General features: G+C 38.4%; 1 protein-coding gene across 1 annotated transcript; it reads right to left on the bottom strand.

Annotated features, from left to right (window-relative positions):
• Positions 1-1,103: 1,103 nt before the first annotated feature.
• GCLM (glutamate-cysteine ligase modifier subunit) lies at positions 1,104-23,907 on the bottom strand. Its single transcript, XM_003418473.3, has 7 exons — positions 23,751-23,907; positions 17,766-17,831; positions 16,222-16,306; positions 14,344-14,403; positions 12,256-12,458; positions 10,810-10,924; positions 1,104-1,378 (listed from the first exon to the last, which is right to left on the bottom strand). The coding sequence occupies exons 1-7, from the start codon at positions 23,874-23,876 to the stop codon at positions 1,209-1,211; spliced, it is 825 nt and encodes a 274-aa protein (XP_003418521.1). The 5' UTR covers positions 23,877-23,907; the 3' UTR covers positions 1,104-1,208.
• Between the last annotated feature and the right edge of the window lie 244 nt (positions 23,908-24,151).

Here is a 24,151-nt window from a genome sequence, read left to right as displayed (position 1 = left end):
TTTTACAGCCTTGGATACCCTGTGAGGCAGTTCTACTCTGTCCTATAGGGTCGCTATGAGTTGGAATCAACTTGATGACAGTAGGCGTTTGGAGAGTATATAGCAGAGGTCACACCTTATTTATTTGCTATTTTCTGGCTCTTAAATTAATGAGGAGTTATACTAGAAGAGCTGGTCTCTTCTAGCTCTAAACTTCTGATTATACTGTTTTGCTTTGAAATAGTTGAGACCGTATCTCAAAGTTGTCTAAGTAGGTAACTTTGGCCTTGAATTAAAGATTTTTTTCACTCCTTTTTTTGGCTTTTAGTCCCTTTTAGCCAGTTATAAATCAGTTATCACTTATTTTACTCCACTGATTCTCAATCCCTGGCTCTCTACCCATTGTGCCCCCCACTGTCTCCAGAGCCCGCAATGGCCAACACATGGTAAGTGCTCAAAACTTCTTGAATGAGTAGCAAAATATTAAGGATGAATCAAGAATTAAAAGAATCTGGAGTTGGTAACAGTTCTTTTATAAAGCCTCCAAACAATAATTTCAAATTCTTCTATTTGCCTTTTCAGGTTTACTTTTGGTTTGTCTTTGTAAATAGTAGCAAGAAAAAATACGGGACAAGAATACAAGGTTAAATTGTTGTTATAGCTGAGCTATAAGCAAGGACACACAAAAAACTTGTTTGCATTCATGTACTGAAGAAATGAGCTTTATTTACACTACTAGTAGATCCCAGCTACTCCAGTTATTCTGAGATATAGCTAGTTTATCAACGACAGGAAAAATACCTTCCAGGATTTCAGTTTTAACAACTGTAGTTGCTTAGTTATATTATAGAGTAGGAAGCATTTAATGAAATTTTTTTTAAATAAAAAATATGTATATACATTACCCTGATACCTAGGCCAAAATATATCTAACAACAATTTTCTTGATTTCTATTAGTCATAAAAATAAAGGGAAAATATATTGCAAGTTTTTTTTTTTATAGACAATTTCAATTAGAAAACAACAGTTTAATGAAAACAATACAATGGTTCATGTGAGTGAATTAATATGAAGGCAAGAAAAGTATTGAATACCTGACAGATCACATATTGTCAAATGTAACTAAAGCATATGTGCCTCAAAGACACCATTTAGATTTTTACGCATCTGCATTTTATCTTATATTCAAGCAAAATACAAAGTCAGTAGTTGTGATCATAAATCATTGTTAAGAACCCCTTCTTTTAGCTTGTAGAATGTAGCCTTTTGATTTAATAATCCCTCTGCTTTTAACAATGACAGAATACCGCAGTAGCCACAGTGGTACCCACTCATGTGCTTGAATGTCAGGGATGCTTTCCTGAAGAGCTTCTTGGAAACTTGCTTCAGAAAGCAGTTCTAAAAAAAAAACCAAAAAAACAACCCACCAATAACAAAGTGTTAAATTCAGAAACTGAAGCTTACTATTTTAAAAATAACAAAACACATCTAATTGAAAGTAACCATTTCACAGGGATATCAGTTCAGACCTGATTTTTTTTTGGATAGTGGTTCTCAACCTGGGATTGATTTTGCCCTCCAAGGGACATCAGGTAATGCCCAGGAAGATTTCTGGTTGTCACAACTAGGGAAGGGTTGCTAGCCACATCTAGTGAGTAGATGCCAGGGATGTCCATAAACATTCTGCAATGCTCAGGACAGTCCCTATGAGACAGATAGGGTTAAGTGTGCTGGCCGAACAAAAGAGCTGTAAAAAGACAACCATCTAGAAGTTGGGTAAACACACCCGGTCAACATGAGATAAGGTTGAAACAACCCATGAATTACAATCTCCTTTCTTAGTGTTTTTCTAGTCCCTTCCCCCTTTACATGTGACCGCTGTTTAACCTTCCTCAGCCCTCCGAAGACGGCGATGTAGTTCCAAAGATCAGTGCACTTGTGCTATATCCCATAGTAAGTGACGCCAAGGGCTGCTGAGAAGACTCCATCTTGAGTATCAGCAGGTTCCATCTTGGATTTCAGATGTGCAGGCAACCTAATTAACATGCACCGCCATTCTGAGAAGTACCTGCCCTTTGAAAGAAGCCCACTAAATATTCGTTACTCTATTTTCTCTACCGAACCCATATAAGCCCGGGCCTTGCTTCCCTTTTGAGTCAGCCTTTGGAGAGGCTTAGTCCCCCACTGACTCCTTTTGTTTGACTCAAGCAAAATAACACTTCCTGAAGATAAAGTTTGTCTTTCGTGTGTATTCTTACTTGCGAAAAGACAAGGACCCTTTGTGTCAGCTTGGAGATTCGTAACACCTACAAGAAAAAGTTATCTGGCCCCAAACATTAATAGTGTTGAGGTTGGGAAACTGTTTTTGAACAAAACTTTTACAAGGAATAATAAAGGTTTTTTTCATATACCAAATGTAATACATGTACTGTAACATTTTAATGTTATATATTTATATATATTTTATATTTTTTATCTACTCAATATTTAATAAAATGTTTAAAATAAAAATATGAGTGCAATAAAATTGTACCAAAGAAGCTTACAATGAAAAGCATTGGTCCTCTGACTACCCTTACTCTTTTGTTCTGGTGGTTACTTCCCATCTGTAAATAATACACATGTCTATGCTAGCATTTTCTGATTTATTGTTCAGATATTACCCACTGACTTCCTTCTAGGACAGATGAAAATGTAGCTCACTTTATCATCAATCCCTCCGCTCCCTCATCTTTTCAACTGTTACTTTTAGTTCCTCTCCTGATTATCTTTGTAACCCTCAATTAACTTTGTAACTCTAATCCCATCAATCTCTAATCTCTAATCCCATCAATCCTATCAAACAGCATCTTTTCACTTACTAACCTGAAAGATAAGGACAACAGGACAATAAAGATGACAGCACCTCCCCTTTTCCCCTTCCATTCCTCCACATGTCAGTTATATTTCTCATGTCTACAATGTCAAAAATAACATCCACAATCTCTTCTGAAACAATAATGAAGTATACAGTTTTTGTTCACAGACCGATTCCCCAAGTTGAAAATCAAGCAGTGTCTAGATTATATTATTTGTTTCCATAAATATTGTTCACTGAAGTGCTGAGTAATATATTAAGATTCACTTCATTTCTTTTACAGCCCTTTATTTTTCCTGGAATTTTTAAGCCTTCCTTTCCCTTCCTTATACAATAGTATAAGATAAAACTAATAAGTTTTATCATAGTCTTGATTTTTCCTTCAAAATTTTCTGTAATATCTGACCTGGGCCCTTTTTGCTTGGAGACTTTCTTTGCAGAGCCTTCAGTACTCCTACTCCACTTTGGTCTGGCTGTTCCCTGGCCCTACTGTGTAGCATATTAGGGGGGAATTTTGCTTTACTGTTCTACTGGGAATGAGCCCTGGTGGTACAGTAGTTAAGCACTTGGCTGCTAACCTAAAGGTTGGCCATTCAAACCCACCAAGGGAGAAAGATGTGGCAGTCTGCATCCGTGAAAATTTACAGCCTTGGAAATCCATGGGACAGTTCTACTCTGTTCTAAGGGTCTCTATGAGTCGGAATTGACTTGAGGGCAACAGGTTTGGGTTTTTTGGGTTTTACTGGGACTGGATCCACTGTTTTCTGGATCACATGGCATGCCCTTTCTTGTACTGAACACATCTTCAATTAACTGCCTGTCTTTATTCTGCACTCACACTTGATTGATAATTAGGGTTGGTATAAAATTCTACGTTAAAGATCAACAACTCTCAGAAATTTTAAGACACTGTACCACTGTCTTCTACTGTTGTTTGTTACAAGAAATCTAAAATCACTATAATTCTCTCTCTCTTTTTTGCCTGTGACTTGTTTTTTTCTCTCTGTACACTCTCAGGATCTTTTCTTTATTGTTGATGATCTGAAATTTTCATTGTGATCTAGGTTTGTGATCATTTGTGATCTAGGATCTAGGTTTGGGTCTATTTTTACTATGTTTGGGCACCAGGTAGGGCCCTTCAATTTAAAGACAGGTGGACAGGTATCCAGCTCTGGGAGATTTTCAACTACTGTGATAATTTCTTCCCCTCAATCTTTTCTATCCTTTCTTTCTGGCTTTTTTTCAGTTGGAGGCTGGACCTTCTGCATCAATCCTCTTTTACACTCTTGTATTTTATAATTTTGTATTTTTTCCTACTAAGGTTTCCTCTACTTTATATTCCCACATACACATTTGTGAAGGACTGTGTGTGTGGGCATGTGCATAGGTAAGCATTCGTGTATTAAATTCCTAAGAGCTCTTTCTTAATCTTTTGCATATTTCCTTTTCCAAAGCATCCTGTTCCTATTTTGTAATTAGATTATCTTTTCTAAGGGCTTAAAAAAGCAATGCAACTTTTAGTGCTTTCTTTGTTCCAGGCTTTGTTTAGAAAGTGTTTCAGCAACTCCTTTAAAAAAATTTTTTTAGTTTTAATTTTTATCAAAGTTAGACATAAACATAATTTAGTCAAAAAGTTTTTTAAGATTTGTTATGAAAACAAGAGTCACTGCCCCACCATCCATCTTCCACCTTCCTAGAGGCACTTTCACCTGTTTTGCTAATTTGTCTGGTTTTATCTCCATGTCTCTGAGTAACATACTTGCATTCCTAAGAATTTTTTTTTTTCAATTTGTCATTATCTATTAATCTTTTGCCCACCCTTCATATACCTTTTCCATTTCCTAATTCTCTGAAAAGAGATATATCATAATTTTAATTAGATCCTACCCAGTATTTCCATTATCATGTAAATGTATTATGTACATGTAGCTCATGATTAACTATGGTAACTATGATCACTACCTTTCCTATACAACTTTGTTTTCCCCAGAGTTAGTAACTGTCTTGGGTTTTTTTTTGTACTTAGCACTAATCCTTAGCTTTTCACCAACTGTCTAGGTCTCTTCTCAGAACACTGCCACACATTAGGTGATCTATTGGTTTCATTTTCCTAAACCAGTCTCTTCTGGAGCCTCTGACTTTCTCAATGCTTGCCCTCCATGCCTGGCTGTCAACTTAGATATGCACTTCGTCATTATCCCGGAAATCCTGACTCTCTGTATGTAATCTATTTTTTTTTTCCTTCCTAGAAGACTACAGAACTTTTTTCTCCCTTGTGTTCTGAAATTTCACAATGATGGGCCTTGGTCTGCGTTGCGTATATTTTCACTCATCATGCTGCATACTCAGTGCCCCTTTCAAAATCAGGTCCTTTAATTCTGGGAAACCAAAAACGAAACCCGATTCTGACTCACGGCAACCCTATAGGACAGAGCAGAACTGCCCCATAGGGTTTCCAAGAAGCAGCTGGTGGGTTCGGACTGCCAACCTTTTGGTTAGCTGCTGAGCTCTTAACCACTGGGCCACTGAGGCTCCAATTTGGGGAAACTTCTCTGAATTATTTCGCTGATGCCTTTCTCCTCCAATTCCTTCTGTTTCTCTGCTCTTTGGGGGGGGAATTCCTAATACTTGAAGATGGGACCTCCTGGACCGTGGAACATGGGATTCAATTTTCTTACCTTTTCTATTTTCCATCACTTTTGTCTTTTTGCTCAGCTTTCTGGGAGATTTCCTCAATTTTATCTTCTAATTCTCTTTTCTTTGAGTTTTTTTTTTTTTTTGGTTCTATTGCATTAAAAAAATTTCGGGTCTTCATTTTTGTACTCTGAATGCTTATTTTTCTAATTCATAGTATTCCATTATAATTTTGTGGTTGCAGTATCTTAGAATATTATTGATAGCATTTTTTGAAGGTATATTCTCTGCATTGTTTCCTCCAAGTTGCTTTTTTCTTATTTATTTTGGTCTCCATTATTCATATCAGAGATGTTCCTCAGATGTATGGTAATCCTTTATTGTCTGCTCATATTTAAGAGCGGGGAACTAAAATTTTGACTGGAAGCCCTAAATGCATGAGTGGGACATTGTTAACTGGGTACTTCATTGTACAGTGATCTGGCTGGGCTACTTGGTTGGGGAAACTCAATGTCACTATCTTTAAGTCTTTCCTCTTGGATTGGTCAGAATACCCCCAAAAGATTACTTCAATCTCCTGTCCAGGTTTGAGGAGCCAAATGGCAGGGTCTTCTTAAATCTGAGAATACTTTTTTTTTTTTAAGCTCTCATCTGTTTCCTGAATTCTCTCTACTCATCTTTTTTAGTCCTTGCCCCAAACCCTTACTGTCCTTTGTTAACTTAATTATTGATTAATGTTTAAAAGTTTTTCTTATGATGATGGCTCTGGATATCTAGTAAACAGTTATAATAAAACCTCTTTACAAAAATACAAAGCAGATAACAATAGTGTAATAACCATCATGCTCCCAATACATGGGGGAAAAACAAAAAGCAAAATAATGGAGTAAAAGATGCAAAGACCAAAATAAATCTAATGTATTAAAACAAAGGAAAAAGGTGAATGGATATAAAAAACTTTAACAGGTGGTCATTCTGAGTGAACTTCTGATAAATTAACTAATCAGTCAACAATCTTATGAAAGGAAAAATTAAAGAAAATCTCAAAAGGTATTTTTCTCTAATAATTAAATAAGTAAATCCCAAATCTTTGCTTTGCATAGTTCATATTTATTTACTAACTAATCAAGTATGTCTAAAGTCCCTACTTTCAAACCACATCACTAAGAGGATTAAAAGTTCGTGGGGGCTTTACTATGGACTATTTTCTTTCAAATCTTATTGTCAAAGAGATATTAGTATTGCTCCATGAGTAACCCAAATCTTACGATTTGATGAATGGTATGCTGGCAAAGTGGAAAGAACATGAACGTTAAAAGTCTAACAAATCACTGTGTAAATATGTGTTGTCATAGTGATCTCATATGACAGAGTACAGCCGCCCTATTGGGTTTCCTAGGCTGTAATCTTCATGGGAACAGATCACCAGGTCTTTTCTCCCACAGAGCCACTAGTGGATTCAAACTGCTGACCTTTTGGCTAGCAGCTCAATGCTTAACCGTTGTGCCACCAGTGCTCCCACTGCCATCGAGTCGAGTCTGGCTTGTGGTGGCCCTATAGGACACAGTCGAACTGCCCCATAGTGTTTCCGAGGAGCAGCTAGTGGATGTGAACTGCCGACCTTTTGGTTAGCAGCCAAGCTCTTAACCGCTGCACCATCAGGGATCCTGCCACCAGCACTAAAAGTTAACTGCTATTTCAGTTATAGCCTTTCATTTGCAAAAACTACTGTGCGATAGATTGACAAACTTCACTTTGGTTTTTAAAAAATAACTTTTTTGTATGTGAGTATAAAATAATACATGTCCACTGAAGAACATTTGGAAAACACGAAAATATGAAAAGAAAAAAAGTCACTCATAATCCTATCAACTGGAGATGACCCGTTTACCTTGCCGTGTATTTCCTTCCATGTATGTTTCCACATCTTACACAACTAGTTACAGCTTAATTTACTTATTTTTCCACTTAATCATGAATATCTTTCCATATAATTAAATATTCCATGAAAACATTTAAAAATTCTCCAAGTACTGTATTTCATACATAATTTATACATTTATTATTAGTCAAAAATTGAGGTTTTTCCTAATATTTCGCTAGTGAGAATAATGCTGTGATGAACATCCTTAAGACTCATGTCTGGATATGGAATGATAGGGCCACAGGTCACTTTTAAGGCTTGATACATAGTATATTGCCAACCGCTTGCAGAATGGCTGTACTTCACACTTCCACCAGCAGTTGATAATGTGTGACTGCCAATGTCACCATATCTTTGTAAGCTTCAGCCATCATTTTAAAAATCTTTGGCAGTGGTATCTTTTCATCTGTGCTTCCTTGGTATTTCTAATTCCATGTTTGTATTCCAGCCCTCTACTACCCTTCCTGTGCCATGCTCACCACTCCCCTCCTCACTCCCGCTTCTCCAGCCTCACTGACCTCCTTGCTGGATCCTGAAAGCCTCCAGCGCATTCACACCTGGAGCCTCTGAAGCTACTGCTCCCTCTTCCCTGAACGCTCTTCTAGACATCCGTATGGCTCACTGTCGTACTTCTTTTGGGTCTCTGATTAGCGTTATCTTGGCAGAAAAGCTTCCCTGACTGCACGATATAAATCAACAACTGCTAACTGGGCACTTTCTTCTCCCTCAACCAACTTAATTTTCCTCCATATCATATACCAACACATATCACATTTGCGTGTATTTTATTGTCTGTTTCCTTCCATTAGAATATAAGTTCCAGGAGGGATGGCATTTGTCTGACTTGGTCCTATATGTCTAGTAACCAGAACAATGTCTGACACATAGTAGGTGCTCAAATATCTATTGAATAAATCAGTCAATACGGAAGGATTACACTGGGGTCAGAACTAACCATACAGATAGGAATTAGTGACCACCTACACAGTATGACTTGAGAGTACTATAGGGTTGCAATGAGTTGGAACTGACTCGATGGCAATGGGTTTGGTTTTTGTTTTTTTAAAAAGGCCCATCAGGAGTTCTGGTGGTACAGTGGTTAAAGCTCCCAGCTGCTAACTGACAGGTTGGTGGTTTAAATCCACCAGCCGCTCCGCAGGAGAATGATGTGGCAGTCTGCTTCTGTAAAGATTACAGCCTTGGAAACCCTACGGGGCAGTTCTACTCTGTCCTATAGGGCTACTAAGAGCTGGAATTGACATGAGAGCAACAGCTCTGAGCGGTTTTAAAGAGCCCATCTGCCCCAAATGACCTACTGTGATACCTGAATAGCATTAATAGTAAACTGTTAGTAAATGTTAACTATTGTCACACGCCAGGCACTTTTCTGAGTACTTTCCAAGTAGTAACTCATTTAGTCCACATGCTAACCCCATGAGATAGATACTATTATCCCCTTTGTAGGAGAGTGTGGCAGAGAAGTTAGGTTGCACACCTAATAAATGGTAGTTTTCATAACAGATTCAAATTTTCCTTGGAAAAGTAACATTACTATGGATTTGTTTATCAGATTGTCTAACAGAGAAGCAGTCCCTAAGGAGATGACACATAATACAGATTAGTTTTAATGGGAGCAGGGGAAAGGGTAAGGCAAATAAAAAAGGGAAGGTTCTAAAGTCCGGATCACCTACTTCACAATTTTACCTGTGAGTTAGAAACGACTTGACAGTGATGGGTTTGGTTTGGGTTTTTGGTAGTTACACTGTCACCACAGCTTCTAGGACAAAGCCAACCCAAAACCCAGTGCTGTGGAGTCGATTCCAACTCCTAGCGACCCTACAGGACAGAGTAGAACTGCCCCATACGGTTTCCAAGGAGCGCCTGGCAGATTCGAACTGCTGACACTTTGGTTAGCAGCTGTAGCACTTAACCACTATGCCACCAGAGTAATGGAAAATAAACCCTTTCTAAAGAAAAAGGGAAATTTCAGAACAGCGGTAGGCCTTCAAGGATTTACAAACAAAATTTTATTTTAGATGACAAGGAAACTTCAATGTTTTACAACTCAACTGCTTAAGAATTAAAAAATGTGACGTAGTTAATGAGTTATGCTACTCATTAACTACGTACTTTTAAAATTGATTCAACTATGTTAACTCATGAGTAAACACTACAAATCTTTGAAGAGAGCTGCTTCACTAGGGATCAAAGTGTCTGCAGATTTGTTAATGGTCTACCCAGGATCAGCCTACACGTTCTAACCAAAGGCTTTAGAAAGAAAACAAGATTAAAACTCTCTCTTTATATACGTATGCAATAAATTCTGCCACAACAATGATTCATTAGCACAGAGGTTAAGAGCTCCGCTGCTAACCAAAAGGTCAGCAGTTTGAATCCACCAGCTGCTCCCTGGAAACCTTTTGGGGCAGCTCTACTCTGTCCTAGAGCGTCGCTATGAGTCAGAATTGACTCAATGGCGATGGGTTTGGTTTTTGTTTTCTTTTTATATAGGCTCTAATGAAACATTTATCTTTGCAAGTCATGTTAAACATTCTCTTCTCAGTCCCCCCACTTATCTCGTAAAATGATAAATATTCTATAGAAGGCAGACAAGCCATTCTCATTAAACAATGTTTCTGAGTAACACCAAATATATGCTTTGATATTAATAATAAAATGTCTAATTATCACTATCCTAATACGTTTACGTTTCAAATTAAATTTTATCTGCCTTTTTTTCTAGATAGTTACTCTCTTTAATTAAATGGCTCTTTGGTCCAATCTTTGCTGTACTAGTCAAGTGTATATATAATACAATTTGGAATGCCTTAAGATATCTTTTCTATACAGCTAGTAAGATAGGCTCCGACTTACAACAGGGTCCCATTCTGACGATTACTCTGTTCTGTTGAATAACTCTCTTTTTTTCTTTTAGTTTTCATTATTATTCCCTCTCACTATCAGTATCTTTATAAATCTGATCTTTATTTGTCTTTGGGGGTTAGAAACATTACACCTATGTAATGTTAACATCAGCTAATTACACACTGCAATACGGTACATAGTGCATATTACTAACGAAAAGATGCACACAGACAAAAAAACGAGATGGTCGTAAGTGCAGTTCATTGTAACTTGAATACTTTGTAACTTGGAGACTACCTGTATTCGTTAACTTCAACAGGCTAGAAGCTCAGCAAAATTTCCCTTCACTTTTTTCCCCATTGATATAAAGACAAAAATAAAACTTTTTGAAAATAAGGGCTTATGTTTTGAACTAACCATTGAGAATAGTTTTAGATAACAGCATTGAACGTTTATCACTGTACACAATTAAATGCTAGATTTTAACAAGTAGCTTTTTGTAAGACAAAAGCCCATATCAAGCTTGATAAACAAAAATATCACTCTCACCTTTTGGATCATTATGAGTCAATAGCTGTATGTCAAATTGTTTAGCAAATGCAGTCAGATCAGGTGGCATCACACAGCAGGAGGCAAGATTAACTTGGTTACTATTTGGTTTTACCTAGAAATAAAAATAAAATCATGATATCTCTATTAAGTTAACTAATATGAAAAATAAAAAGCAATATGGGGTGGTAAAAGTGTTTTGGAACTAGATAGAGGTGATGGCTGCACAACATTGTGAATATACTAAATGCCATTGAGCTGTATACTTTGAAATGGTTAATTTTACGTTACATGAATTTCACCTGAGTTAAAAAAAAAAGCAGACAGCAATAGGACTCAATTTCAGGACTTAGGAAAAATCACATTCTACATGGCTTAAAGTTTGTGAAGTACTTTTACATGAATATATTAATGTATGCTTTTCTAACACATATTAATGGTAACAGGAACAGGAAAAATAGCTGTGGCATGGGGGAAAAGCCAATTCAGCACTACATTGTTAAAACGTCTCCCGCCGGAACCACTGGTCAATCTAATACATTGGCCTTGGAAAACAAACATGCTTCTAGGTGTGATGGTTCCAGCTACAGAGGAAATATGTATCTTCAAAGGTATAGAGAATCATACGCATATGATAAGTACATTTAAGGTTAAACTGTTATAAAATACGGCTATTAATCAGGCACATTTATAAAAAGAGAAGAATTAAAAAACTTCTAATAGCTGCACTGGCTAATTCATATACAGATTCTAGACCATCCAAGTCTTTCCAGCAGTATTTTGGCCACACTGTGGCTATCACCAAGTCAAGGAAGAAGGGGGAACACTTTCTTAGAGTCTTCCTGTCCATAAGAAAGTCTGAAAGTTCTGAAAAGGAGAAGGCTGGGTATAAAGTAAAAGAAATAAAGAAAAATACAGTAAGTTTTTTTTAAAGGTATAATACTAGTAAGCAACTCCTCTAACAACTCTGTAGGTTATTAGACCAGAGAGTGGGGGTGACTAATTAATTCCACCTAATCCATATCAAGCTGTATGAACTAAGAGGCTTGCCTCTTGAAGTCACAGTTGGCAAAATATTTGTTATGCGTGATATACCCTCATGAAATCAGAGCCATGGCCTAGTAGTACCTAAAGAAAAGCACAATTTCTCATCACATATGTAAAACTGAAGGACACGGTGTCAATTCATTTGGCTATGAATGCTTTGACACACATTTTCTGGTGTGCCTGGTCACTCATTTTAAATGGGATTAATGTTAAGTTCAACTAGGCATGAAAAATAAAAACCCTCATACTTTAGATAAAGCCTGTCTCCAAAGTCCCATGTTTGGAACAGTCACCCCACAGTGAGTGTCCACTATGTGCATGCCGCTGAATCTCTCAACCAGCAAAGACAGCAGTGGTAGGATCCTTTCCCAGAGAGCTCACAATCTGGCTGCCCTTTACCTGTGCCCACTGGTACAGCTGCTCCAACTGTGTTTTGTCTAGATCAGAAGTACCAATAGCAACAATCTTTTTGCTTTGCACTAAGTTTTCTAATTCCTCCCAGTAAGGCTGCAAATGCTCCAAGGAAAGATGAACGCCATCTTCAATAGGAGGAGAAGCAATGATGACAGAGTCCAGGTGCGCAACTCCAAGGACCGAGCAGGCTGACGTAAAAGAAAACGCAAGAACGACAAACATTCTTTACATCACGAAAACAAGTGCTTCTGGGATCCTCGAAGTACCCCAACAAATAAATGTCCTCAAAGCATCCCACTGAATTCTGTCCCTGTCATTCAATAGTTTTCTATACAACAGATTATTTCATTCAGTTTCATAATTTACATATCATTTAGAACATTTCCTTTGTTTAAAAATTTGTAAGCAGCCATTCACCTACTTGCTCTTTGTCACAGACAAGTGGGTTTCGTTGCCCTGCCTTTTTCCTAGGGAACTCACGGTGATTATGGGCTCTTCTTTCTGGGGAACAGCAGCCCCAGGATTTTTTGGCAGCTTCCTTATTGTCATAAAATTTTCTTCTCCAGCTCTACTTGCTCACCAGTTTCTCACATGGTTGATCATAAGAATTATGACCTAATATTGTGTAACTAGTAGTCATAGCAAAGAATAAACCTAAGAGTCTGAAAAGCTGAAATTTATGGTCTTATAATAAGAGGTATATTTCCTAATTTCTATAAAAACAATTTAAGAGCCTATCTTAAGCAATTACTGATCACTCCACAGATTCAGGAACCAATCAAGTTTTCAACATATATAAATACTGGACAAATGTTTTAAAAGCAAATAACTATAACATCACAATAACACAAATGACTGCTGAAAACAAATGCTTCATGGGGTAGGGGGCATTTCATCTATAGTATTAAAAGGGACAGGTTAAGAATATGATTATGGAGAATCTGTATCACCAAACACGTAATTAACAGTTATATGTTACACCTCTTATGTTCCCCTTACATATCAAAACATAATCCTACATAATTCAAATATAATTTGACAGAAGCCTTAAGAAACCAGGCCAAAAAATAAATAAATAAATAAAGGCAACTAGGCTAAAACTTTAAAAGGTGAAATTAGAATCAGCTCATTTTGATTTTTTCAGTTCGATTCACATTTTTCTCCATTAAACATTTTTTTTAGAGCAGTTTTATGTCTACAGAAAAATTGTACAGGAAGTACAGAGTTCCCACATACAGCCCTCCTCTCACAGTTTCCTCCATAATTAACATCTTTCATTGATGTGGTACAGTTGTCACAAATGATGAACCAATACTGATGCATTATTATTAAGTAAAGTCCACAGTTTACATTAGGGTTCACTCTGTATTGTACAGTTATATATGGGTTTTGACAAAGGCATAATGTCATATATCCACCGTTAAGGTATCATCATACAGAATCGTTTCACTGCCCTAAAAATGCCTTCTGCTCCACTTACTCATCTCTCCTCCCCTCCCAGAGTCTCTGGCAAATTGTTGATCTTTTCATTGTCTCTACAGTTTTGCTCATTTTCTTTTTTACCTGGACACAAGTTATAACTAACACACCTATACTAATTTAAGGTCCACTACTTAGAAGCCCAGGAGCCCTGGTGGCACAATGTTTAAGTGCTTGGCTGCTAACCAAAAGGTTGGTGGTTCAAACTCACCAGCTGCTCCTCGGGACAAAGATGTGGCAACCTGCTTCCGTAAAGATATACAAGCTTGGAAACCCTACAGGGCAGTTTAACTCTGTCCTATAGGGTTACTATGAGTTGGAATCGACTTGACAGCAATAGGTTTTTTGGACTTAGGAGCCCTGATGGCACAGTGGTTAAGCACTCAGCTGCTAACTAAAAGGTTGGCAGTTCGAGCCCCCCAGCCACTCTGCAGGAAAAAGATGTGGCAGTCTGCTCCCGTAAAGATTATAGCCGTGGAAACTCGATGCGGCAATTCTACTCTGCCCTGTAGGGTTGCTAAGAGTTGGAATCAACGCAATGGCAATGGACAGGGTAGGTAGGGTACTAATGTAAAAAGTTAAATGTTGGCTTACCCATGTCAATTGCATTTCTGGTTGACGATGAAGAGTTTGATCCTACAATGAATAGCTTTGCTGGGTAACAAAGAAAACAAAACTGATTACTGATTCTATATTTAGGGACACATTTAACTACCAAATATATTATTAATATGGCTAAAATACCAAGATGACACATAATCCTGAATGATTTTTCTTTTCCTATTCATGTAATTTCAGATTATTTTTATTTTATGACATAAAAGTATATTTCCGTTGTAACTCCTTATTATATGCTAGTTGCCAACAAATACCTGTATGTCAAAAAAAGTAAATATTAATTTCCCATGTATCAGAAGGCAGATCAGATATATATACAAAGATCTTAAATTACCTGAAATGTTCATTTTTATGAATTAAATATGGCATTCAACATATGCAACAAAATTTCTCTGAATTACATTTCTTGTTATTTGTCTCTTGCATTCTACTGCTATATAATCTTCCTGAAACATTGCTTTCCTTACGTTACCTCCCTATTTGAAAACCATCACAGCACCCCTACCAGGTGGCCAGATGACCACTTTGGGCCCAACCTTAGCTCCCATAACTACCCTCTGTGAAAATTCTTCCCACCACTATTTCCCTGGCCCTGAATTCATGCTGTCTGAAATAGCCTTCTCTCTCTGAAAGATGAGGCATTTTTAATTTTTAGATAGGCAGCGAGATGAAAGCTTTTCATATGGGGAGAATTTTGATGCCTATCAAAAACCTGAAGGCCACTGGAACTGGAGGACAACTTGTAAGAGATCTAAGGGGGATCTACACCATGATGCATTGCAACCAACAACAGAAAGAATGTTGCTTTCGGGTTTGGAAATGGGTTTTGGAGTCAAGCAAATCTGTATTCCTGGCTTAACCACTTACTAGCCACCTGTATGGCAACTTTTAACTTCTTTAATGTCACCTGTGCAATCTCTGCAAGATTGTTTTGAGAATTTTATGAGAAAATACAACCATACAGTGCCAAGTACCTGGCACAAAGCAGGGGGCACAAAGGGAGACCCAGCAGCAAAAACCAGCACCATCACCTAGCACTAACTTGGTGCCAAGCACCGTGCTCAGTGCTGTAGCTGACTTATTTCAACCAATTTAAAAAGAAGCCTGTGAAACAGATGCATCCCCATTTGACGGTTGAGAAAACACGCTCAGGGAGATTAAATAACTTGTTAGCCTAAGATTCTATCGGTGAGTAATCTGCACACCCAGGAATCTCAGTCTAGTCCGTCTAACTCCAGAGCTCAAGCTTTTAATGACGACATGATGCTGACTGTAGGCTGATGGCAAGAAGAGCGCATCTTTTCATTTTTGTATTCCTTGTGGTTTGTTTTTGAACCTAACGCAGTTTCTGCAATGGAGCAGTCACTCAATACATTTGTTGAAGTGATATAATGTGTTTTTTATTTCTCGCCATGCACCTTGTTGCCCAGGCTTCTTTTGACCATTCCAGGTGACCTTAGTCTTTGGTTACCAGTATCCAGCCAGGAAGGAAGCGCTCATGCCTGCTTTGGGTGGACACTGCTCTTAAGCCTCCCTTTATCCCTTCCACCTCCTTCATCTTAATCTTTCTATTGCTCTGAAGTCTGACACACAAGTTAAAGAAAACATTGTGAAAGGCAGCAAGTTGAAGTTCTAGTCAGACTCCACTGAAGCAGCTAACACTGAACTCCTATAACTCCCTAATTTAGAGTTGACATTAAAATTAAGTTTAAAAAGGAATATTTGTATTTCTTGCACTTAGTGACAGATTCACTCATTATCAGAGGCAGAGAAAGGCTTATTCCCATGCCTGACAAAACCTGAAGGTATCACTTCTATTGTGTAACAAAATGAACTGTAAAGGCTGGACTTTACCAGAAACTTTCATTTCTTCTCTTTCATCGGGATTTATCTTTTCTATCGCATGAGAGACAGTACATTCCAAGACATCTGGAAACTCCTATAATAAACACATGATATTTAGAATATAAAATTAAATGTTTCTGATTAACTATAATATTTTCTAATAAAGTCCTTCACTTTAGAAGCACGGAGCCCATAAGATGACAGGGCTCTTCCCCTGAGGTCCGGATGGGCTTCACAAAGTTTGCAAAGCCCTGAAATAAAAGTAAAATCCTGTGTATGTGTCCATTTTCTGGAAAAAGTGTTTTGTTTTGATCAAGTACTCAGAGGGCTGAATGAGCAAAATAACAAAAATAACAAAAAGGGGGTGGGAGTATGTGAGGAGTTAGAACCATTATCACAAACCAAAAATAACCAAACCCACTGCCGTCAAGTTGATTCTGACTCACAGGGACCCTATAGGACAGAGCAGAACTGCCTCCGAGTTGCCAAGGAGCGCCTGGTGGATTCAAACTGCTGACCAAAGGTTAGCAGCCGTAGCTCTTAACCACTACGCCACCAGTGTTTAATTTTATTTACAAAAGAAACCAATGAAAAATAATAAATATTATCCATCCCGAGTAATATGTGAAAAACTTTCTACATTAATTACAAAAATTTTTAGACAAAAAATTTATTTTCTGAGTGCAATGAAAAAACGTGAAGGCCATTCCAATGGGTTTAATAATGAACAATTCACGAGGATCATGATAAAATGGTAGTACATATTACTCAGAAATTTATTACCTCATGTTTGCAAGATTAAAACAAAGTAAAAGCTGAGGCCTTTCCCATGATTCTTACGTGCATTACAAGGCCTGGCACACAATGAAGGCTTGGTATGTGTTTAAGAGTCATGCACAGAGTAAATGGTAATTTCAGAGAAACACAGATTGATAAAACACAACTGTCAATGTCTGCTTAGCACCTACAGTTATAAATTTGCAGTACGCCCAGGGGAACAAGTATTGCCAGCATATCTCCTTTCGTACTTTTAAAGTAGCCTGTGTAATTTGTTAGGAACCTTTTGCTGAGTTAGATTCCCAAGAGTGGTTTACAGACAGGTGTTTTGTATATTAACATTTATGATAATAGTCACATACTAACATTTAAAGAAACAATTCTCTGTTGTTTCATCAGAAACCGACATTTTAAAATAAAAATTATTTCTAGTGACTACATTATTGGGTGATATTCTACCAAAGCCATCTACCAACCACAATTGCTCTACTAGACCAAATATAAAATGGAGCAAAGCACTGCTGGTGAGGAATAGTGTAATGGGAACTAAGCACAGAGAATCTTAGTATCTTGTCAAGTTGAGGGTTGAAGGATCCAGATTTTCTGTTTTATGCTTAAGCCAACTGGGCCATACTACCATCTCCTCAAATCAGCCACAGGAAGTTTTATGCCAATTCCCTATTTTATTTCCCTATCAAAACAGAGGAAATTAACTTCCTGCTTTAGCTTCACATTTCCTTTGATATTCACAATTTCTGCATTCCCATTGCACTTACCCTGACCAATTCTGGGCTGATTTGCGAACTCCACTCATTCAAGGTCTTTTGGATACAATCTCGAAGCTGCAAAAAGAATGCATTTTGAAACTGTGAAATTCTTTACACTTTTCTGTACTTCTACAATAAGAATGTATTAGTTTGATAAGTAGGAAAAAACGATCAATAGAAAATACCATAGAAACTAAAATCTTAATTCTACCAGGTTTTTGTTTCCTTTAATACAAAATCAGACTTGTTTTTACCTTATTTTTAATTCTCAAACATTCTTAACCTAAAGCAGTAGCTTAATTATTTTTAAAGTATTTCTGTACCAACGGGAATTTTAAAGTAAACTATGAGACATGAGAGCATTCACAAAAAAACATTTTTCAAGAATGAGGTTTTCTGTTTTGTAAAAATAAAGTATATAGTAATAACACTCACAGAACTTTGAACTGACAGGGTTTTTAACTAATCCTCCTACCAACTATATAAAAAAACCTACTATATAAAGCCAATAATATTTTATTGATGAGGAGAGTGAAGCACAGAAGGGTTAGTTTTGTTTGGTTTTGTTTTAAGGCTCCAGAGTTTATAAACAGGGGAACCTGGATTCAAGCTAAGGCAGTCTGACCAGGATTTATATTAACCCCTAGGCTGTATTCCTCAAAGACAAATGATTTAATAATTGTAGCCAGAGGAGCTCCTACATCAGATTCGCCCATGGAGTTTATTAAAAATTCAAACTCCTAAGCCCCTCCCAGATCTGCTGAATCACTCACTAAGGACAGCAAGGACTTAAATTTTAAAAAGCATCCCAAGTGATGGCTATGTACTCTGAAGTCTGACAACCACGGGTAAAGACATATCTTGCAGAAGTCAACTTGCATAATGTCAGTCCCTAAGCCATTTCCTCATACTTAGGTACACCTCCAAACTGTCTTCAATGTTATCTTACCTAAACAAAAAACATTTTTACACTAATATTATAGTAAGTTGTAAATTACAGTGTTTATTATCTTTGTATTTCTTACTAGCTGTATATTTCAAACTTATTTAACAGTGGTCCAAAGACAGACATGCATTCACATAATGAGCCAACACACACACACACAAATCCATATAAAACACAACAAAAATTTTACAAAACGATATTTACACTCGTTACGCATCGGCCACTCTGATGGCCTCTATTCTATTGATTAGAAAAAATATGCTGCTGCTTCATGACTCACTAAACTGATTCACAGCTACCTATCGACCAACATTAGCAGTCTGAAATCACTGCTTTATAAACATCCAAGGGCACAGTGCTTTGCATTCTGTGGACAATCAATGAAAAGAGAAATGAGTAACTAGGAGAAAGCCCTGAACTGTAAAAGCACTTTCCTTACAGCAACAACTACTAAGAACTCACTGTCTAAACTACGATTGCTTATGATGCAAATTGACACAAGCACTTCTTTGCTTTTATCTTAGCACAGAAAATTACAAGGAACAATTGATTTAACAATTTAAGGGCACACAGTCATCTACAGTAAGATTAACCACAACAATAATTTATGTGTTACCCACAATAACCCACTTGAACTTAAGAGACAAGGTCTGTATCTTCACTGAAAGTACATTTATAATCAAATTTAAGTCAAACCCCGCTGCCATCAAGTTGACTCCAACTCATAGCGACCCTATAGGTCAGAGTAGAACTGCCCCATAGGGTTTCCAAGGAGTGCCTGGTAGATTCCAACTGCTGACCTTTTGGTTAGCAGCCGAACTCTTTAATCAGTGTGCCACCAAGGCCCCTAAATTTAAGTCAGTAGATAAAAATTATTTCATAGCCATTACGGACAAAATTCTAAGTCAATATTCTTCTAAAATTAGTCAAAGTTGAGGTGGATCTAATCCTGAGAGAATTCTAAAAAAATTTCCCTTTGGAAGGATGGCTTGTTTGCATACTAAGACTTTCTTGATGAATTCCTCAATTCAGGAAGCTAAGTATATTTTTAGAGTACTCACCCTTTTCTTGAAACCGTTTCTTTAATCTTGGATTCTGCAAAATGTCAGGGCAACTTGGGGCCACAGTCTTGTGAGACAACTTAGTCAACTGGCATAATGACACAGTTCACAAAAATAATGTTCTACACCCTAGTTAGGTGAGTAGCATCTGGAGTCTTAAAAGCTTGAGAGTGGCCATCTAAGATACAATTATTGTCTCTACTTGTATTGAGCAAAAGAGAACGAAGGAAATCAAAGGCTCAAAGAAGAACCTGGTTCACAGGACTATTAGCCCACATGAACCACAGCCTCTTCTAACCTGAGACCAGAAGTACTAGATGGTGCCCGGCTACCACTACTGACCGTTCTGACCAGGGACACAATAGGTCCCCAAAAGAATGGGAGAAAAATGTTGAACAAAATTCAAATTCCTTAAAAAAGGCCAGATCTACTGGACCAATAGAGACGAGAGGAACCCCCAAGGCTATTGCCTTAAAATAACCTTTGGACTTGGAATTAAAACTATTTCTGCAGGTCACCTTTCAGTCAAGTAACAGATCAGTTTCTAAAATAAACAACATCATCCATGAGTAATGTGCTTCCTTAAACGAATAGCTATATGAGATCAAGCCATCAATGTTTATCCAAAACCAAAGACAAGAAGGCAAGGAGGGAAAGGGAAGTTAGATCAATGGAAACAGAACAAACGGAATGGAAAATAATGAGAATGCTGACACATTGTAAAAACTGTAACCAATGGCAGGGGACAATTTGTATAAAAATTGTTAAAGGGGATCCTAATTTGCTGTGTAAGCTTTTAACTGATACACAATAAAATATTAAGGAAAAAAAAATGTCAAGACAAGTCAAAGAGCAGTCCAATGTTACAATTACGTGAGAAATTCATCGACTACGTATCACAAACCTAAAGACTGTTAATCTTTTACATATTATCTATACTGACTAAACACGAACTTGCGTTTTTTTGTTCTCTGCTCTCGTCATTCTCATCACACAGAGATAATATCACTGAGGGTAAGTATCACCTCAAATTAGTGTATCATTAGAGTTGTTTTGTGCAAGAGTTAAAAACACCACATGATTCCACCGGTCACATTCCCTTACAACAAAAAATTGCGCAAAACAAAACAATAGTGTTTGATTTCATAAAATTCTAGTGAAACAAAAAAATTGGGGCAGAATTCGGATGCAAAAAAAGTTAGAGACTTTTTAGGAGAGTTAATCCAATTGTCTACTCAATGTGTAAATTTTCTCAATAAGGAGTGATTCCTGAGGTGATGCTAACAGTTAACGTGCTCCAAAAGGTTGGAGGTTTGAGTCCATTCAGAGGTCCCTTTGAAGAAAGGCCTGGCAATCTACTTCCAAAAAATCAGTCATTGAAAACTCTACAGCTCACGATACTGCTATGACACACATGAGGTCACCATGAGTCAGAATTGACTTGTTGGCAACTTGTTTTTTTGATTTTTTATTCCATTTAACATCTCCAGTGAAGTTGAACTGCTTCAAGTAGCGCACCCCAACTTGGGGTTCTGGATGTTACAAAGTTCTTCTTTATATAGAAACAAAACATGCCTCTCCTACTCCAACTAAACTGACACATTTTCTCCACAAATTTGCTTTAGGTTTGTGATACGTAGTCGATGAATTTCTCACGTAATTGTAACATTGGACTGCTCTTTGACTTGTCTTGACATTTTTTTTTCCTTAATATTTTATTGTGTATCAGTTAAAAGCTTATACAGCAAATTAGGATCCCCTTTAACAATTTTTGTTTCTTCTTCAAGTTTTCCTCAAATATTTTCCATTTCTTTAGCTGTGTCCCTCATACGTAGAAGCCAAAATAAAACACTATAAACCAGAATTAGATCTTTGGCTTTTTTTTTTTGAAATGTGTATTAGTGAGAGTTTACAGAGCAAATCAGTTTCCTATTTGATAGTTTGTATTTTTTATAGACATTGGTTTTACTCCCCACAATGTGTCCCCATTGTCCCCATTTCAGCCCTAGTTTTGTTTCCTTTCTGATTTCCTACCCCTTCCTGCCTTCTCATCCTTGCTTTTGGGCAAATGTTGCCTTTTATCCAGATCTCCTATACTTGGTTGCTGTAAGGAACATGTTCCTCTTCAGTGTCACTGTTTATTTCCTGGGCCTATCCATGGTTTGGTTGAAAGGTGGTCTCCAGGAATGGCTTCAGTTCCAGTGCAGAAGGGTGTCTTAAGGCCACAGTCCCCGGGGATTCCTCCAGAATTAGATTTTTGAAAAATGTTTTTCAAACTGTGGCATGTGACTCAGTGCATTAAGAAATCACATTCAAAAAAATTAAAATAGCATAGAAAAAAATTAGAATACATGGTATATACAGTAAGAATTGGGTTTTTCAGTGAAGCTTGTGTTTCATATATATATATACTGTGGTTGCACTAAAAAACAAAACAAAAAATGTTGAAAGCCACTAGTGCAGAGCATGTGGGAGAGAGATAAGAGAGGGAAAATTTCACCCAATATTACCAATGTACATGCAAAATGCTGTACTGAACCACCACCACTGGCAGAAATTAAGGTTCTAAATACAGAAATTTTTATCTTTGGGAGAGAACAGTCAAAGTGGGTGGTTTAAAAAAACATACAAACTGAGTTGGAACCTGGACCCAGAATAAGGTATAGATTCTGATTCCTATTAAAGGCGCACTGACTCCCAAGACCAGGCCTGGGCACAGAGGTCCAGCACAGACTTGGGGGGATGTCATGTACTGCTGCATAGTCTACCACCAATATCGTCTATGAAAAAGCAGAAACCACCTAGGAAAACAGCTGATGACATCAGAATATGAAACTGTTTAGGACTTTTCTTTTACTCAAGATTTATTTGATCTTTCTGACTGAGCGAGATAAGGAAGATAAATGCCCATACTGTGAGCATTTTTTAATTTTAATCCTCACAACAACCTAACAAGGAAGGTATTATTATTTAACCTTAGAGCTATCTAAACAGACTCTAAAAGGATAACTTTCCCAAAGTCACAGAGGTCCTAAACTAAAATGCAAACCAGCTGCCACTGGGTCAATCCCAACTCAGGGCCACCCTATGTGTGTCAGCGTACAATAGTGCTCCCCAGGGTGTGCAATGGCTGATTTTTTTAAAGTAGACTGCCAAGCCTTTCTTCCAAGGGGCATCTCCAACCTTCCCATTAGAGTCCACCACACCATGTTAGCCAGTTGTACCACACAGGTACTGGAGCCCTGAAAGTTTGTTTATTATTACTGTTTCTAATACTGAAATTGTCCTCTAACACCAACATGTCTCAACAATTATATGTGCACAGTCAACGGCTGACTATCGACTCATGAATGACCAACAGCAAATATATAACGAGTGTGTAATTCCAAGTTTATCTTTGCCATCCCAAGTTACTAAGTAGCCCTCAGGCAAATACAATTAGGCTGACTGATCTTTGACAAGAAAAATGTATACTTTGTTGAAAGCAAAATGTGAGTGTTTAGTAAGTTGCCTCACAGCAATAGAGAAACTAGTGTCAACATCCTAAAAGTTAAATTTACTAATATTACTTCATCTGAATCCACCAAAAGCTAACCTCTAGAATAATTCTTTACCTGGGCAGTGGAGGAAGGGAGCAAAGGGCAGGAAGAGGGATGGGGCGGTATGCCGGCCCTCTCTGACCCCACTGCCGAGGAGAGTAACACAACACGCTAGAGAGTTTTGCAATCAACCTTGAGCATGGTTAGAGGCGTCACTGGGCGTGAAGCTGCACCTGCCAAGTTTTTAAGCCGCTTTATCTCCAGCAGCAGGTTAGGATTCGAAGTCGCGCCGCCACCGGCCCCAGCCTCCTCCCGCGGACGGAGCCCAGGTGCGCGCCTCGACTGCGCCCCGAGCCCCGCCACCGGCCCAGCCTCGGGATCCGCCCGCCTGGCCCGAGGCCTGCCCGCGACCCTCGCGTCTCCGCGGGCAACGCTCGCCGGCCCTCACCTCTTCGCTGTGCGTGGATGGGCACTTCTTCCGCAGGCGGCCCCAGTTGAGCAGGTTTCCCGTCTGCAGGTGCAGGGTGCGGGCCCGCGCCAGGAGCGCCCCGGCCGCGTGGCTGTCGGTGCCCATGGCAGCGGCCGCCGGAGAGGGCGAAGCGGCGACGAAGCCGCGGGCGGGCGGGCGGGCGGAGAAGGCAGCCGCCGCGCAGGACGCGGTGCCCGAGGCGGAGCGCCGAGCGCGAGACCGCCGACCCCGCGCGGCCGACCACGGCCTGCAGTCGCGCCCGAGGGAGGCCCGCTGGTTGCGGCGGGGAGCGGCGCCCGGGAGGGAAGTGCTGGAGGCTGCGGCTCCTGGTACTGCGGCCGCCGCCGCAGGAAGGCAATGACTAAGCAGAATCGCAGCAG

The sequence above is a fragment of the Loxodonta africana genome, chromosome 3, assembly GCF_030014295.1.
Source record: "Loxodonta africana isolate mLoxAfr1 chromosome 3, mLoxAfr1.hap2, whole genome shotgun sequence".
NCBI lineage: Eukaryota > Metazoa > Chordata > Mammalia > Proboscidea > Elephantidae > Loxodonta > Loxodonta africana.
The sequence above is the reverse complement of the archived record's forward strand: the minus strand, read 5'-3'. Positions and strand labels throughout refer to the sequence as shown.